At 36.4% G+C, this 15700-nt stretch overlaps 1 protein-coding gene across 1 annotated transcript; it reads right to left on the reverse strand.

The window, feature by feature from the left end:
• Positions 1–11884: 11884 nt before the first annotated feature.
• Positions 11885–14039, reverse strand: LOC107623199 (CBS domain-containing protein CBSX5). The gene is made up of 2 exons (XM_016325371.3): positions 13570–14039; positions 11885–12900 (listed from the first exon to the last, which is right to left on the reverse strand). Exons 1-2 carry the CDS (start codon positions 13944–13946, stop codon positions 12075–12077), a joined length of 1203 nt encoding a protein of 400 aa, XP_016180857.1. The 5' UTR covers positions 13947–14039; the 3' UTR covers positions 11885–12074.
• Between the last annotated feature and the right edge of the window lie 1661 nt (positions 14040–15700).

A 15700-nucleotide genomic window follows, 5' to 3' on the forward strand; every position in this document is an offset into this window, starting at 1 on the left:
TATACCAAATCTACAAATTATATGTTTCCACACAAAACTTATCATTTGTGATGAGGTGATTTTTGCAAGCGGCTGCGCCTCAATCCATTTAGAAAAGTAATCGACTGCAACTACTAAAAATTTTACCTGTCTCGGAGCAGTGGGGAAGGGCCGAGTATATCTATTCTCCATCGATTGAATGGCCAACTTACCACTGAGTGATGGAGATGTTCAGCAGGCATATTAATGATCGGCGAGTGCTTCTGACAATTGTCGCAGGTTCTGACTTTATGCCTACTGTCCTCCCATATTGTCGGCCAATAAAATCCTGCTCGGAGGGCTTTCTGTGCTAAGCTCCGAGCTCCACAGTGTATGCCACAGATTCCTTCGTGAGCCTCGGCTAAGAGAAGGTCGGCTTCTGACCTATCCAGACATTTTAACAATGGTCGAGAGTAACCTCGCCTATACAAAGTGTTATTTATCAAGGTGAAAAAAGAAGCTTGTCTTCTGAATTTACCTTTGTCTTCAATTTCCTCCGGAACAGAGCCGTTGCGGAGGTATTGAATGTAAGGTTGTTGCCAACTATCTTTACTCAAGGTGTTTAAAATTTTGGCTGATTCAATGCTCGGTTTGTCTAAGGTTGATTGTAAAAGTGTAGCAGTGTGTGCTTGCGTTGTTGCTAATTTTGATAAGACATCTGCCCTATGATTTTGTTCTCTAGGAATATGGGCAATTTGTATTTTAGAAAATTTGTTTAACAACGTCTGAACAATATGCAAATACTTTGAAAGAGTGGGATCTTTTGTTTGGAAAGTTTGATTTACTTGTTGCACGATTAATAATGAATCACAGTAAACCTTTAAATCACTAATGTTTAAATCAGTGGCTAACCTGAGCCCAGCTATGAGGGCCTCATACTCTGCTTGGTTATTGCTTGCTTTGAATGAAAATCTGAGAGAGTGTTCGAGGATTATACCATCCGAGCTTTCTAGCAGTACTCCTGCTCCTGCCCCTTGAGGGTTTGAAGCTCCATCTACAAATAGTGTCCAGAGCCGACTTCTTTCATCGGATGAAGTGCTAGTAAATTCTGCCACAAAATCAGCCAGGCATTGTGATTTAATAGATCCCCTAGGTTGGAATTGTATGTCGAACTCGGAGAGTTCAATAGACCATTTAGTCAGTCGCCCTGCTAATTCGGGCTTGGAGAGTATCTGTCGAAGTGGATGCTCTGTTCGGACGATGACTGTATGACTCTGAAAATAAGGTCGGAGTCGTCTTGCTGAGAATATGAGTGCAAGGACGAGCTTTTCAAGTTTTGGATATCTAAGCTCCGCATTCTGTAGTGTCTTGCTCACGAAATATATCGGCTGCTGGTCTTTGCTGTTTTCTGTAACAAGGGCAGAACTAATGGTCATCTCGGTGACGGGCAAATATAGGTATAACAGGTCGCCGAGCTTTGGTTTTTGCAAAATAGGTGGTTTGGATAAGAAATGTTTCAAGCTCAAAAATGCTTCTTCACATTTCTCATCCCAGGAAAAGCTCTTCGCACTTTTCTTTAAACATTGGAAAAAGTTGAAAGACTTGAAGGCCAAGCATGGTAAAAATCTTGATAAAGCCACTAATCTGCCTGTTAACCTCTGAACATCCTTTGTTGTCTTTGGGCTGCTCATATCAAGTATTGCTTGGCATTTCTCTGGATTTGCTTCAATTCCCCGACTTGTCAGAATAAATCCGAGGAACTTTCCACCTTTTACCCCGAAGGCACACTTCTCGGGGTTTAATCGCATGTTATACCTTCTGATTTGAGCAAATATTTCTTCAAGGTCTTGAATGTGGGATTGGCCGACCTTTGTCTTGGCGACCATGTCGTCGACATATACCTCGATATTTCTGCCTATTTGTTGCTCAAAAATTATGTTCATCAGTCTTTGGTATGTTGCCCCTGCATTCTTTAAACCGAAAGGCATAACATTATAGCAATAGTTTCCATATTCAGTTATGAAAGCTATTTTTTCTTGGTCTGATGGATGCATAAGGATCTGATTATAACCAGAATATGCATCTATGAAACTTAAAGTATCATAACCACAGGAGTTATCTACTAATGTGTCTATGCAAGGTAAAGGATAAGCATCCTTTGGACATGCTTTATTTAAATCAGTAAAGTCGACGCACATGTGCCATTTACCGTTATTCTTTTTTACCATGACGACATTGGCCAACCACGTGGTGAATCTGATTTCGCGGATGAATTTTGCTTCAAGGAGTTTGTTGACTTCTGTCATGGAGGCTGATCGCTTCTCGGCGCCGAGGTTTCGCTTTTTTTGGGAAATTGGTCGGGCTGCCGGACTAACAGCTAACTTGTGTGTGATTACCGACGGACTGATCCCCGGCATGTCTCCGGAAGTCCATGTGAAAAGGTCGGAGTTCGCGTGCAAGAAATTAGTTATCTGAACTCTGGCCTCGTCGTCCATTGAAGTTCCGATGAATGTGAACTTTGATGGATCGTCGGTTAAGGTGACCTTTTGAAGATCTTCATTAGGCATGGGACGTTCCTGAAAGTCGGCCCTTGGGTCTAATTCCGTCAAGATTGGTTGTTCGGATTGTATTGAGTTAATCCGAGCTTCAGTGTTTCTTCTGATGGGTTTCAAACTTATGTTGTAGCATTGTCGAGCTTCTTGCAAGTCGCCATGTATGGTTTCAACAATGTTATCCTGCACAGGGAACTTGACACAGAAGTGATATGTAGAAACAATAGCAGCAAATCTGTTTAAAAAAGGTCTCCCTAAGATAACATTATAAGGGCTAAAGCAATCTACGACAAGGTACTGTATATCCTGTGTTCTGGATAGTGGCTGTTCGCCTAGTGTAGTCTGCAACCATGCAGACCCCAGGACGGGTACTCGCTCTCTTGAGAATCCGACCAAGTCTCCCGAATATGGCTGCAAAATGTTAGTGCTCAATTTCATTTTTTGAAATGTTGCAAAAAAAAGTACATCAGCACTACTCCCTGGATCAAGCAATGCTTTCCGAACAATAAGGTCCCCCAGTTGGATAGAGATGACCACGGGGTCGTCGCAATTTGTGTGTCTGGAATTAAAGTCGGTGGGGCGAAAGGTCAGCTTTGGAATGTCTGGGATTGGTGTCGAACTATGGTCAGTATCTCCGACCATTAACATGGCTCGGAAAGTTCTTTTCCTGGCTGAGCTGGTACTTCCCCCACCGGCATAGCCTCCTGAAATACAATTAATTACTCCCCGTGGTTGAGTCGGGGCTTTGTCCTTTTCCTTTGATGGTTGACCTGTTGGGGGTTGCTCTGAGTTGGATGCCGTTCTTTTCTGCATATGACCTGTAATGAATTTATCAAGATGGCCTTGTCGTGCCAACCGTTCTAGGAGATCTTTGGCGATTACACACTCATCAGTTGTGTGACCATGCTTCTGATGAAAGGTGCAGTATTTTGATCTGTCGACATTTTTGGGCTCGAGGTAATTTCCTGCCTTGCGGGGAGGTTTAATCAACTTTGAATTCAGTATTTCCTTAATGATATCATCCCTCTTGGTATTAAATTGGGTATATGATTCGTAACGAGGGACCGATTTGAAACTCTTCTTGGAATCCCGAGCTCTTTCGTCGTCTTTAGTGGCCGACTTTTCTGACTTCCGTGCTTGGCGGAGTTCTTCGATGTCTATTTGTCCCTTGGCTTTTTCACGGAACTCAGCTAAAGTTTTCGGCTTAGCCACCGCGATGGTCTCCTGGAATTTTCCTGGACGTAGGCCGCTTTTAATGGCGTGAAGGTGTACTTCGGGATGGAGATCCGGAATACTCATGGCGACCTTAGTGAACCGAGTTATATAATCCTTTAGACTTTCCTGTGGACCCTGCTTGATGGTCGTTAGGTAGTCAGAGTCGTGGAGATATATCGCCGAAGCTGCAAAATGGTCCTCGAACTGTTTGGCTAGTTCCTGAAAACGTGATATAGAATCTGCAGGCAAAGAACAAAACCATTCAAGTGCAGGACCATCTAAAAAAGAAGGAAAACATCGGCATAAAATAGGATCAGAAGCACCGTTAACAATCATGATTGATCGGAATTTTTTAACATGTTGTTTTGGATCTCCCAGGCCGTCGTATGGGGTTAGTGTGGTCGGCAAAGTGAACTGTCTGGGTAGCTGGAAGTTCATTATCTCAGCTGTGAACGGTCCTACAGAGTTGTCGGGGTTTTCTCCCTCATCTTCAGGTTGGGCCTCTTCATTCTGTTGCTCCTCGTCGTTTCTGTGTTGAGGTGTATCAGAGACATGAGTTGGTAGCGATTGCCGTTCATCATTCCCGTGTTGTTCGTGGTTATTGTTATTATGCTCCAGACGAGCATGTTCCAGTTGCGCGATTTGATTTTGCATGCGCTGATTGTCCTCCGCCATCCGTTGGTTTGCTTGTTGAAACTCGGTCACCATCCTCAGGAGCTCGGATGGGGTAGGAGGAGGAGTATCAGCCATAAGGAATTTGGTGCTTATTCCAGATGATATCTCAAATCGGCCCTCCTTCTAGCGCCAAATATTCTGACCTGTTGATACCGAGGTATGGCTCGTTTCTCTACAAAGGTCGGCAAACTTCTTGTGATAGGGACACGAAACACGGCAGATGGAACCGAGGTGGTGGTACTTGCAAAGGACCTCCGACGCTCAAGTCAATAAGAGAATTTTTGTGTATAAGCTTCTTAGAAAAGATAGATTACCTCTTTGGCCTCTGCTCTTCTCCTTATATCTGGTTGGTCGTAGCTGACCGTTTTTATGTAACGTCCGAGTATTAATTCCATGTATCCGACGTTATAAGAAGAACATGAATGCTGATTTAATAGTAATATTCGGTTATAGCTGTAAATGGAACGTTGTCGAGCTATAATTCGTAACCGACTTTTACCTGTTCATATCAGATTAAATGTATAATTCTTTTTTTAAATGTGTAAAATAGACATATTATACAAAAATATATGAAAAAATGTATAATTCTCTTTTTCAACCGATATAAGAGTTCACAAAATCTTATTATACATATATATAGTTTATATTAAAAATAAGATCTCTTAAATTGAAAACAATATTATTAATTCGAGTGTCAATATCCACTATGGTTTCATATATTGTCAATTTAGCTTAGACACCAAAATTATTATCAATTTATTAGCATATACAACTAATGATTTGTAAAGATGACCATTGATTAAAGTGTTATAAACTATAGTTTTACCCTTTTTGACGTGACTTCATTGATATCGTTAGAAGCAAAGATTTGTTTAAACTTTAATTACCTTAAGTTATTGTCCGTGCTAAGTGTCAAATTAAAGGATGATTATTTATTGGGAAGCACTACTGTAAAGATTTATTTTGTACAGATTAAATTTTTGTAGTTAAAAATAACTACACATGTATATTGTGACACTAGTATTATTAAATAATAATTTGTATGACTTAAAATGAATATTTGTATTCTCTGTATGAATTTATATCAGTATACTATAATTGACCTTATTTAATAGGTCAAATAGTACTACAGCTTTTCTTTCATATATTTTTGCTTAATTCTTAAAATCTTCCTCACATTAAAATTTTAAATCAACTAAAAACTACAACACAATAGTATTATTCCTCAAGAATAAGGAAAATAGAAGGGTTATTAAAGGCAAAGCAAAAGGGTTTGGCGTATGGTGGGACTTGGGACTTATTAATCACCGTACAAGGACATGGAATAAAAATATCTTAGGTGGTGGGTTCATATTTGCAAAGATAGATTAGGTCATTGAGAATTAAAAATATGACTTAAAATAAAATAGGTGGTGTCCAACTCATGACTACACCTTTTTAAATGTTAGTAGTTTTTGGTTTTGTACGGTATTGTTCGTCAGATAAGTCAAAGACTAATTCGTTATAAATTAAAATTTTATTTAAGAGTGTGTTATTAACTAATAAATTATTATATACATTTATTTAAATATATTAATAAATAAATTAACTAACTACTAAACCAACCCAACTTTATTTTTTAACGCTAGTAGTTATTACACTGTATGTAATGAAAAATGAACTCCTTTTGGATAAGGCCCTACAGGAGCTGCTTTGTCTTTTTTTCCCTTCTTTCTTTATATTTCATTTTGTCTCGTTCTATTATTATAATTTCATTAATTTGTGTTGTCTTATTTTCGGTGGTGTCCCCTTTATGGTGTGCTATTGTTTCGAAGGAGAGGCAAAGTAGCAAACTTTATCTGGTTCTTTTTATTTTCTTAAGATTTTTAAAATAATATTTACAAGATTTAAAGTGTATATGATTTGTATTTTTAAAATAAAATTTTATTTTTTATTTTCATCCCATATTTTTCTTTATAAAATTTTAAAACTAAGAAATGCTAAAATAAAAATATATAACCTAATCTTATTTTTTTGGTATACATATAACCCTAATCTTAATAGCTTAGAGAATTCAAGAGACAAAAGTAATTGCCACTCTCGCATAGGCCTGACCACTTTTGGCCGATCCTTTTCTTGATGAATAGAATGGGCTTCTTCCTGATAAATGGGCTGGGCTTATTCCTGACCCAGGTTGTCATATTATTGGCATGGCAAAGAGTTTAGAAATAGTGTCAAGGACATGCCCAAAAAGAAAAAATACGAGGGAAAAAAAAAACTAGGAAGTACAACAAAATAGTGAGAGGCACATAAATTGCATGATGTGCAAGGTGCTGGGGTGGCTTATTAGGTAAAATGGAATTAAATTCTAGAGTTTAGATGTTTAATAAAATTTTGCATCATTTCTCGTTACTAAATCAACTATCGATATAAAATACATATTGTAATAAAGAATACATATTAAAAAGAAATTAAATAACATATATATTTATATATAAACACATAATAATTAATTTGATAACTGATTTTTTGTGTATACATAATATTTCAGTCTGAAATTAGACTCCAAAATGTAGTTTGTCCACAATGAGAAGAGCACCAATGACGCCCTCCTCCTTTGTGCTGCACTACGGATTCCTCTTTTGTCCGAGCAATGTGAAGAACCTACAAAAAAAATCGAACGCTCAAGTCAGTTTATTATCTCCAAAATTATCAAACTATAGATGGGAAAGCTTTGTTCAGTAGAGTTTTTGTCATGTGTTTCTTAGATCATCTGCATTAGTATTTATCTCCGAATTTTTTGGTTACGGATCACATAGTATTTTTAATTATCTTATTGTCACTCTCGGTCAATTTCAGTTTAGCCTGCCAACTATCAGAGATCAAATTCATTAATTATAATAATGTCTAGTTTAGTCAGAATATTTATTAGAATAATTTGTAGATCCTGGTCGGCAGAATTGTCCCCTAATTTGTCAATATTTCTTCTCTAGTCCCTAAATCTAAGATCCAAATCTTTGGATTGACTTCCTGATAATTCTAACCATAACCAACTTGTCAACAAGTAGAGCACAAAAGTCGAACAAGTCATTTTCACTAATAAAATGTTATTAGTTAGTACGTATTTTTTATCAAAATTTGAGATAGGCATAATCAACGTGAAAGGCATTTCCCAAAAGGGTCATATCAAATTTGATAATCCCAGCTACCGTGAACCTTCTTCATTCAGGTAATACCGCGTAGTTAAATTGAATCTGACATTTCAAGAGTAGAATTTAATTTTGATTAACCGTGTAAAATATTTTATTTTATTGTGTAATTATATTTATTTTTTTAAGTCATCATTCATATAATTGTATAATTATATTTATTTTTTAAATAATTATTTATATAATTAATATAAAATATAATTATTTTTACTAATATAATATTATATAATTATATATGCGTACGTATAAAACTACGGATAGCACGTCAAAATCAAAATTAAATTCGTAGAAAGTATAAGCTAATAAGTAATAATCGAATTTGCAAGCAGTTTGCCAAAGCCCTGATTATCACTTGGCCTGGTCACACACTTTTTTTGGAAATTGGAATTCAAAGACGTTGGGAGTATATTTAAATAGTAAATGGTTTGCCGTTCAAGATGGAAAGGGTCTGCGACAAAGTGATATTTTGTCTCTATTTTTGTTTGTACTTATTATTCATGTCGTACATAGGATAATTGGAGAGACTGTGAGAAACAGTACCGCTGTTGTTGGTTGGAAAATATCGTATTAAGTTATCGCATTTTCAGTTTGTAAATGATACTATTTTATTCTGTCCTCCTGAGGAAGAGACGATCAAGAATTATAGGAGGTTGCTTCGTTGATTTGAGTTAATGTCAGGTTTAAGTATTAACTTAGATAAATCAAGCTTGATTCCTATTAACTGTGATGAGCAATTGGTACAACGTATGTGCAGTGTGTTGGGCGGTAAGCAAGCCACTCTTCCGGTTAAATATTTGGGCATCTTGTTAGGAGCAAACCCAAGGTTAGTTAAGACGTGGAAGCTAGTAATAGACAAAGTGGAGGAGAAACTTAGCCTCTGGAAGGCCAAGGTACTCAATAAAGCCGGTAAATTGGTGCTTATCAAATCGGTGTCGAATAGCCTTCCGGTTTATTATCTGAACTTGTATAAGATGTCAAAGGCTATTGCAGAGAAACTAATTACCTTGCAGAGGAGATTTTTATGGAGTGAAGGGGATGGAAGGAATGGTATGACTTTGGTTAAGTGGGAAGTGGTACATGCTTCTAAAAAGTTAGGCGGATTGGGAGTTGGGGATGCTATGATACGAAACACAGCTCTTCTATTTAAGTGGTGGTAGCGATTCTCTAAAGAAGAGTGTCCGTTATGGAAGAAGGTGGTCTGCTCCTGTAACAACCTGAATCCAAATGAGCTTCTATCCTCACAAAAATTACCTGTCAATTACAGTTCAAGAATCAAGAAATAACGCAGAATATGATTCCTGGGTTGTCCATGGAGGTGGGGGACGGGAGACAAACTCGGTTTTGGGAGAATGTCTGGATTCATGGAGGTTATTTGAAAGATCGCTTTCCAAGACTCTTCTCAATTTCGAACCAAACAGGATCAGTGATAGGGGATTGTGGGTTTTGGGATGTGTTAGCTTGGATATGAAACTTCCAGTAGAGGAAAGACCTATTCCAATAGGAGTTGGATCTAGTAAACGAGCTTCACCAAACTTTCAGGCTAGTCAAACTTGCATATGGAAGAGAGGATAGAGTTGTTTGAAAATATAATAAATAAGAAATTTTTTCTACTAACTCATTTGTGCAAATGTTGCAGGTGGAAATAGTCCCGGAGGATATATCAAACTACAACTTTACTAGAACAATTTGAAAAGGTCTTGTTCCACCTAGAGTGGAATTGTTTGCCTGGTTTATCCTGACTGACAGGGTCAATACGAAAGAGAGATTGAGTCGGTTTGGAGTCATTCACCAAGAAGATGTTTTATGTGTTTTATGTAACAATGGCGTTGAATATGGCCACCACTTGTTTTTTGGCTATAGTTTTTCTTGGCAGGTATAGTGTGCTTGGTTGTCATATGTTTATTTGCAATGGACTTGTCCGGATACGATAAAGGAGCACTTCCAAAGTTGGACTGAGATCTTAAATAGAAAAGAGGAGTGCAAGAGATGGATTATGAGTTTTTGTGCGATCATTTGAAATATATGATTGGAACAAAACCGTAGAATTTTCCAGAACAAAAAAAAAAAGAGTTGAGAAGATAATCAACATGTCCTTTCTGAACTATAAAGAGTGGTTAGATACAAACCCCTTTTGTTATTAATGGCAATGCCAAAGATGACAAAGTAATATCTATGTCTGCTTTTATTTGCTTTGCTTAATTTTCATAATTTATTAGTTTTTTTTTTTGTATTGTTATCTTTTATGCTCTACTTATTATTTGCTTTGCTTAATTTTTATTAATTTGTTAGTTTTTTTTGTATTGTTATCTTTTATGCTCCACTTGTTTTTTTTTTTACTGAAGATATAGAGACTCGAACCCGTAACCTCTTAATTAAATATGGGAAGACTATGCCATTTGAGCTATTGCTTCTTGGCTTTATGCTCTATTTGTTGTGTTGATTTTCTTTCAAAAAAAATAGTATTCATTTCTTTTGATTTTTTCTTTTGCAATAGTCTTAAAGAATATGAACAAAAAGCGACGAAGATTTATATAGATTGATAACACGTTTAAACTTATTTTTTATTAGCCAATCAATACTGAGTTTGAATATTTTTTAAGAAAAAATATTAGATAATCAATATTTTTCTTGTGTTTATACTTTATAGTGCAGTTGAATCAACCATATACTAAGAAACCAATATTTTTGGTCAACTAACATTTTCCGTTAGCCAAAAAATCAGCAAAGTCACTTTCCCGCTTTTGTGGGACAGCTTTTTTATCAGAGTTGGTGTGGAGAAATCGGACCCTCTAAGTTCTTTGTTTCCAAAAATTTATATACAAATCGAATGGTCCGTTTTGTTTGGAGGAGATGAAACTCACATAATCGAAATCGGACCCTGCGAATTCTCATGGAACAAATCGGATGGTCCATTTTGTTCGTTAGAGAAATAGGTTCTAGTAGTCGCATGGTCCGAGTTGTGTGTATATATATATAGTAGTGAAGTTCCCGAACCGTAGATAGTCGACCAGATCCAAATTTGTTCATCTTTTTCGACTTCTCTTCTTCATTTTCCGCTTTTGATTTTTTATATGGAGAAGAGAATGTAGCAATACAACAATGTGGAGAAGAGAGATGTTTTATATATATATGGTATTAGCAGAAATCGGACCCTCCGTTTTGAGTTTGAAAAAAAAAAGTTAAAAATTCTAATCGGATGATCCGTTTTGATTTAAAAAAGAAAAAAAAAGAAAACAAAACTAATCGGACGGTCCGATTTGTAATTTCGAAAATAAAAAAATTTTAATGTTGAAATCGAACCGTCCGATTTTCATTTTAACAAATTAAAAAAAATAAAAAATACATATCGGACCCTCCGATTTGGTGTTTATTTTCTTCTTCAAGCAAATCGGACCCTCCGATTTGTAGTTTATTTTTTTTATCGAACAAATCGGACCGTCCGATTTGAATAAAACACCATATAAAAAAAACACCTAATTTTCCAATAACAATGTATTACACATATATTTAACCAATATACAAAAATTAGCCCTTCTTTTTCAGTGTGTGGGATCTGTATTTTTGGGTTGGAAAAAAATAATTGCTGGTAAAGTTTTTATTTTTGTTTTAGTGAGTGATAGAAATGGATGATAGAGTTCTTTTGAAAGTGTATTATTCTTTAATGTACTCTATCTTTGTTTTATATTAATTTATTTTTACTTTGTAAAATTTTTGTAATTGTAATTATTATATACTACGTTTATTATCAAAATTTTATATAATATAAACTATGATCCTGCAAAAAAGGACAAAATAAATAAAAAATTAATTATAAATAATAATAGAGCCATAAATAATGAAAATTTATAAGCCAAAATAATACTAAATTAAAGAGTACGGGTAATATTAGAAAAATTATAGAATATTTTTTTTGTTTAACATTATAAAATTTATAGTACTCTCTTTTATAGAGGGGATTGATTGTGTTAAATGGACACCGTCTTTAGAGAGCACCTAGCCAACGACACATGGGTGAAGGTAGTTGCGTCTTCCCAGTCGCACGGTCCGAGTTATATTTTCCCTGACACCACCCCAATGTCAAGCACCTCTCCTCCCCATATCAGCGTCTAGCACCAGTATGCCTCCATATTAAAATTCAAAAGCAACATATATCATATATATCCCTTAAAAAAATAATAAATTAAGAGAATTAAAATATCAAACTTATAGTGAACCCAAATTCAATCCCTCCAAAAATATTCCCAGAAGAATAAAAAGAAAGACGTAGTCCCAACTCCCAAGCACATGCAAGTAATAGAATACGAAAAAGAGCCGTTTTGTTTTCTATTCACGAACCAAAAACGACTGTGATTACACAGCTACAAACCGAGTTATCTTGCTTTTTTTTTTTAACAAAACACAAAGCATGGGCTGGTCTATACAAAATTACAAATGATTTTAAAGTGTTTTTTATTTTATTTTATTTGTTTCCCATCATCTTGGTGTGTTAGCACATAGACTTGAGGTGTTCTCTGAAAACTTTCAACATGCCCTCAAAGGTAACAATCCCAGTCAAGGTTCCATCATCTTCCACAACCCACACATAGCTGACCCTATGTGAAAGTGCCTGAATCATCACAGCCACCAGAGAGCTCCACGGGTAGCAAACAATGGCCTCTGACCTCCTCACTACCCTCGCCGAGTACCCTCCAAGCTTCCAATTCTTCCCGGAAGATGCATCATCCTCTGATGAACTTGAACAAAACGATGACCAAGATGAAAGCCCCCCTTCATCTCCAAGCAGCTCCAAAGCCGCACCAAGATTCTGCTCTTCCAGCCTCTCCTTCACAATCTGCACAAGGTCTTCCGGAGGTCCACCACAATCAATATAGGCCATCAAGTCCCCAGCTGAGAGCGTGGCCAGCGCCAGCGCAACAGCTTCGTCGCAAGAATTGAGCATGAACGGTGAGATTTCCCCGACGAATTTGCCTTCCGGATCAACGATCGCAACAGAGCTTTGGTGGATTAGGGACAACGATAGGAGGTTTAAAGCAGACGATGCAGGGTCATCATAGTTGACGGCAAAGAGGTTTTGATCGTCAATAACGTTTAGAGTGTTGATTGGGCTAGCCGGCGTAGGCGAAAACGCTGCAATTGCATTGAGGAGGTAGCGGATCACATCCTCTTGGGTGACCCAGCAGTAGGAGCGGTTGTTATTATGGAAAATGGAGTCCAAAGATTCAACGGACTTTCTCCTTGAGCTGATACTGCTTTTAATTGGTATCACCAGGTTCTGTGCTCCCTCATGCATAGCATCTATAGCATCCAATAAGCTGCATAACAACAATTAAATCACATTTAGTCAATGCACAAAAACTTAAATCAATTCTTCATATTTTATAAAATATAATTTTGACCAATCTATCTTAGATCTGCTGAAAGTGGATTTAGCTACTAATTTTTTAATACTACTACTACTACTACTATGTTCTCGGCAAGTAGTATATAATAATAAAGAAATCAATTATTGTTTAATCAATTGATTGAGACGCCAACTAACAACGTTTTTTTCATGTCTCTAAGCAGGGCAATAAGGATCCGCTAATTTTTCATATTTTATAAAATATAATTTTGACCAATCTATCTTAGATCTGCTTCTTCTTCTATTTTTTTTTCTTTGGGTTTTTTCTTTCTGCTTTTTGTAAAGCAGATTCGTACATGATAGCAAAAAGCCAAAGGTCCAAAAAAGCAGAGTTACTTTCACATCGCAGAAGAATATGCAGCCATAGATTTTTTCGGACCAAGTCAAACCAAAACCCAAAATAATAATAATAATAATAATAATAATAATAATAATAATAATAATAATAATTGACAGTTCCACAGAGCCACATATGCGCCGCGGTGCCTGCTCAAAACAACCAACGAATTCCCAAATTTGACCTAACAGAAAAGAACGTAACAGAAATCGAAATGGAAATGAGAGAAATTCGGAAGATTACCTAGCATTGGGCTCGAGATGGCTGACGAGAGCGGAATGGTCGGTGATAAGAAGGGAAATTGGGGAACGAAGCGCGGCGGCGGGAGCCGAGAGGTTTTCCGGCTTGCAAAGGTAACAGATGATGTCGAGCATGCAAAGCCTACCAACACACCTGCAATCGTCCTCCTTGGCTTTACATCCTTCTTGAGTTGGAGGAGAAGGGAAGTGCGACCTGACGAGGGAGTGGTTGCAGTTCCAGACGGAGACGAAGGTGTCGTCGATCCTCTTTAGGGCGGAGAGTGCGTCAGCTAAGGTGTCGGTGATAGAAAGGGACCTGAGTGCTGGCTTCCCAAGACACAGATCTGATACCTCATGCCCTGACAATAATCTAACTGCCATACACAGCACGAATCACAAGAAGGTTCTAGACGCAGATTGATTTTCAGAATTTCAGCTTCCAGCTTCAGCGGGTTAATTAGTTGATACAAAAGTGGGAATTGGGAAATGGGGATATTTATAGCATAATAGGGGGGTTGGTGACCTGGTGAGCCGGTAAAACGTACACGTTACGTGTTACGGAGGGAAGAGTCAAGAGTCAGAGATTGTGTTTCGGTACACCAGGGTTGAGCGAACACCGTAGTTGCTCTGCGCGTAAATCATGTCTCAGTCTTACAGCTCAGCTCGCTTCGGCTGTTTCTCTTGGGTATTTTTGTAAGAATATTTTTATATAATTAGAAAGATGCTTAGAATATTTATATTTATTGTTATGTTAATTAATTTAGTTAAATTATAACACATTTTTTTAATAAGATTTTATTTTGTCTTTAAATAAAAACATTTATATAAATATAGTATTTTAATTTAGAGTAAAGTACCATTTTTACACATGGGAGTTGAAAACAAGGTTCTGAAAATCGAATTGGTCATCGAACCGCTTTAACTATTGGTTTACTAGTTTATAGGTTCAATTGGTTCGACCGTAATTGAACCGAAAAATCGTTTTATAATAAAATAAAAAAATATAAATACATTATGCAGAAAAATACCATCCAAGGTTCCTCCTGTTCATGCATCTAAAACGGAGCCATATAAATCAATGGCACCAGACATCCAAAAAAGTTGTCTCTTGCCAAAATTTCATTTCATATTACAACATATGCAAACAACAAATACGTAGGTGATATGAAAACTCTATAATGGTTATTGAACATGCATGCTCTCATGAACACTAATCAACTAATCAACTAATCAATGCCATCAATGCCGCAGGTGCTACTCCACACTGCACCATGGCTCCGATCTAGCAACTTGTACTCAAAATTCTCAGTCTGCATAATAGTTATATGTATGATCAATAATACTAGCTGCTAGTACCATCCACAATGAAAGAAGTCTAGGAGTCAACAATTTTAATTCATATTAGCTAACACTTTTAGTCAACAGTTTAATGCCTTTAGTTTAATAGTCTAATACAATATTTTTAACCAATATTTTTAAATATTACTGACTAATTGTTCAATAATGTTTTATACATATTAGTTATATACTAGGAACTTAATTCTTACATACATATATATAACACAATAAAGAGTTTTCAGTAATGGTTTTTGTGAGGGTGTCTATTTAGTGATTCCAATGCAATATATATGATGGAAAATAATTTTTTGAGTCACAACAATAACCACTATTTCATTACCTAGGATAGTAGCATTAGTGTAAGATGTTGAAGACTCAAATTTCAACTACTCTTGACAATAATTGCTTGATTCAGCAGAATAATTTAAAAGTAGGAGAATGTGTATATATATAGTATACCTCACAAAGCTGGACAGCAGTTATGTCTCTAATTCCCTGTTGATACCAAATCACAAATTCCAAGTAATTAGGGTTGCTACTACTCTCATCTATCTTGAATGTTATGTTCTCGTGTGGATAATTGCAAGCAACCCTGCACACACAGATACAGAAAACTATAAATACTTCAATCTTAGCTTGCGTGTGTGCATATATAAGGATCTAATTAAGAAAAAATGTTAATTATTAAGGTTTAGCACCCAACAACTAATCAATTATCAATGCTTCAATAATTAATCATGCTTCAAGCAATTAACAACAAGGTTTAGACTTTAGAACCAAAAATTAATCAATGCTTC

This window comes from Arachis ipaensis, chromosome B10, assembly GCF_059453495.1.
Source record: "Arachis ipaensis isolate K30076 ecotype BB chromosome B10, ASM5945349v1, whole genome shotgun sequence".
In the NCBI taxonomy this organism is placed as follows: domain Eukaryota; kingdom Viridiplantae; phylum Streptophyta; class Magnoliopsida; order Fabales; family Fabaceae; genus Arachis; species Arachis ipaensis.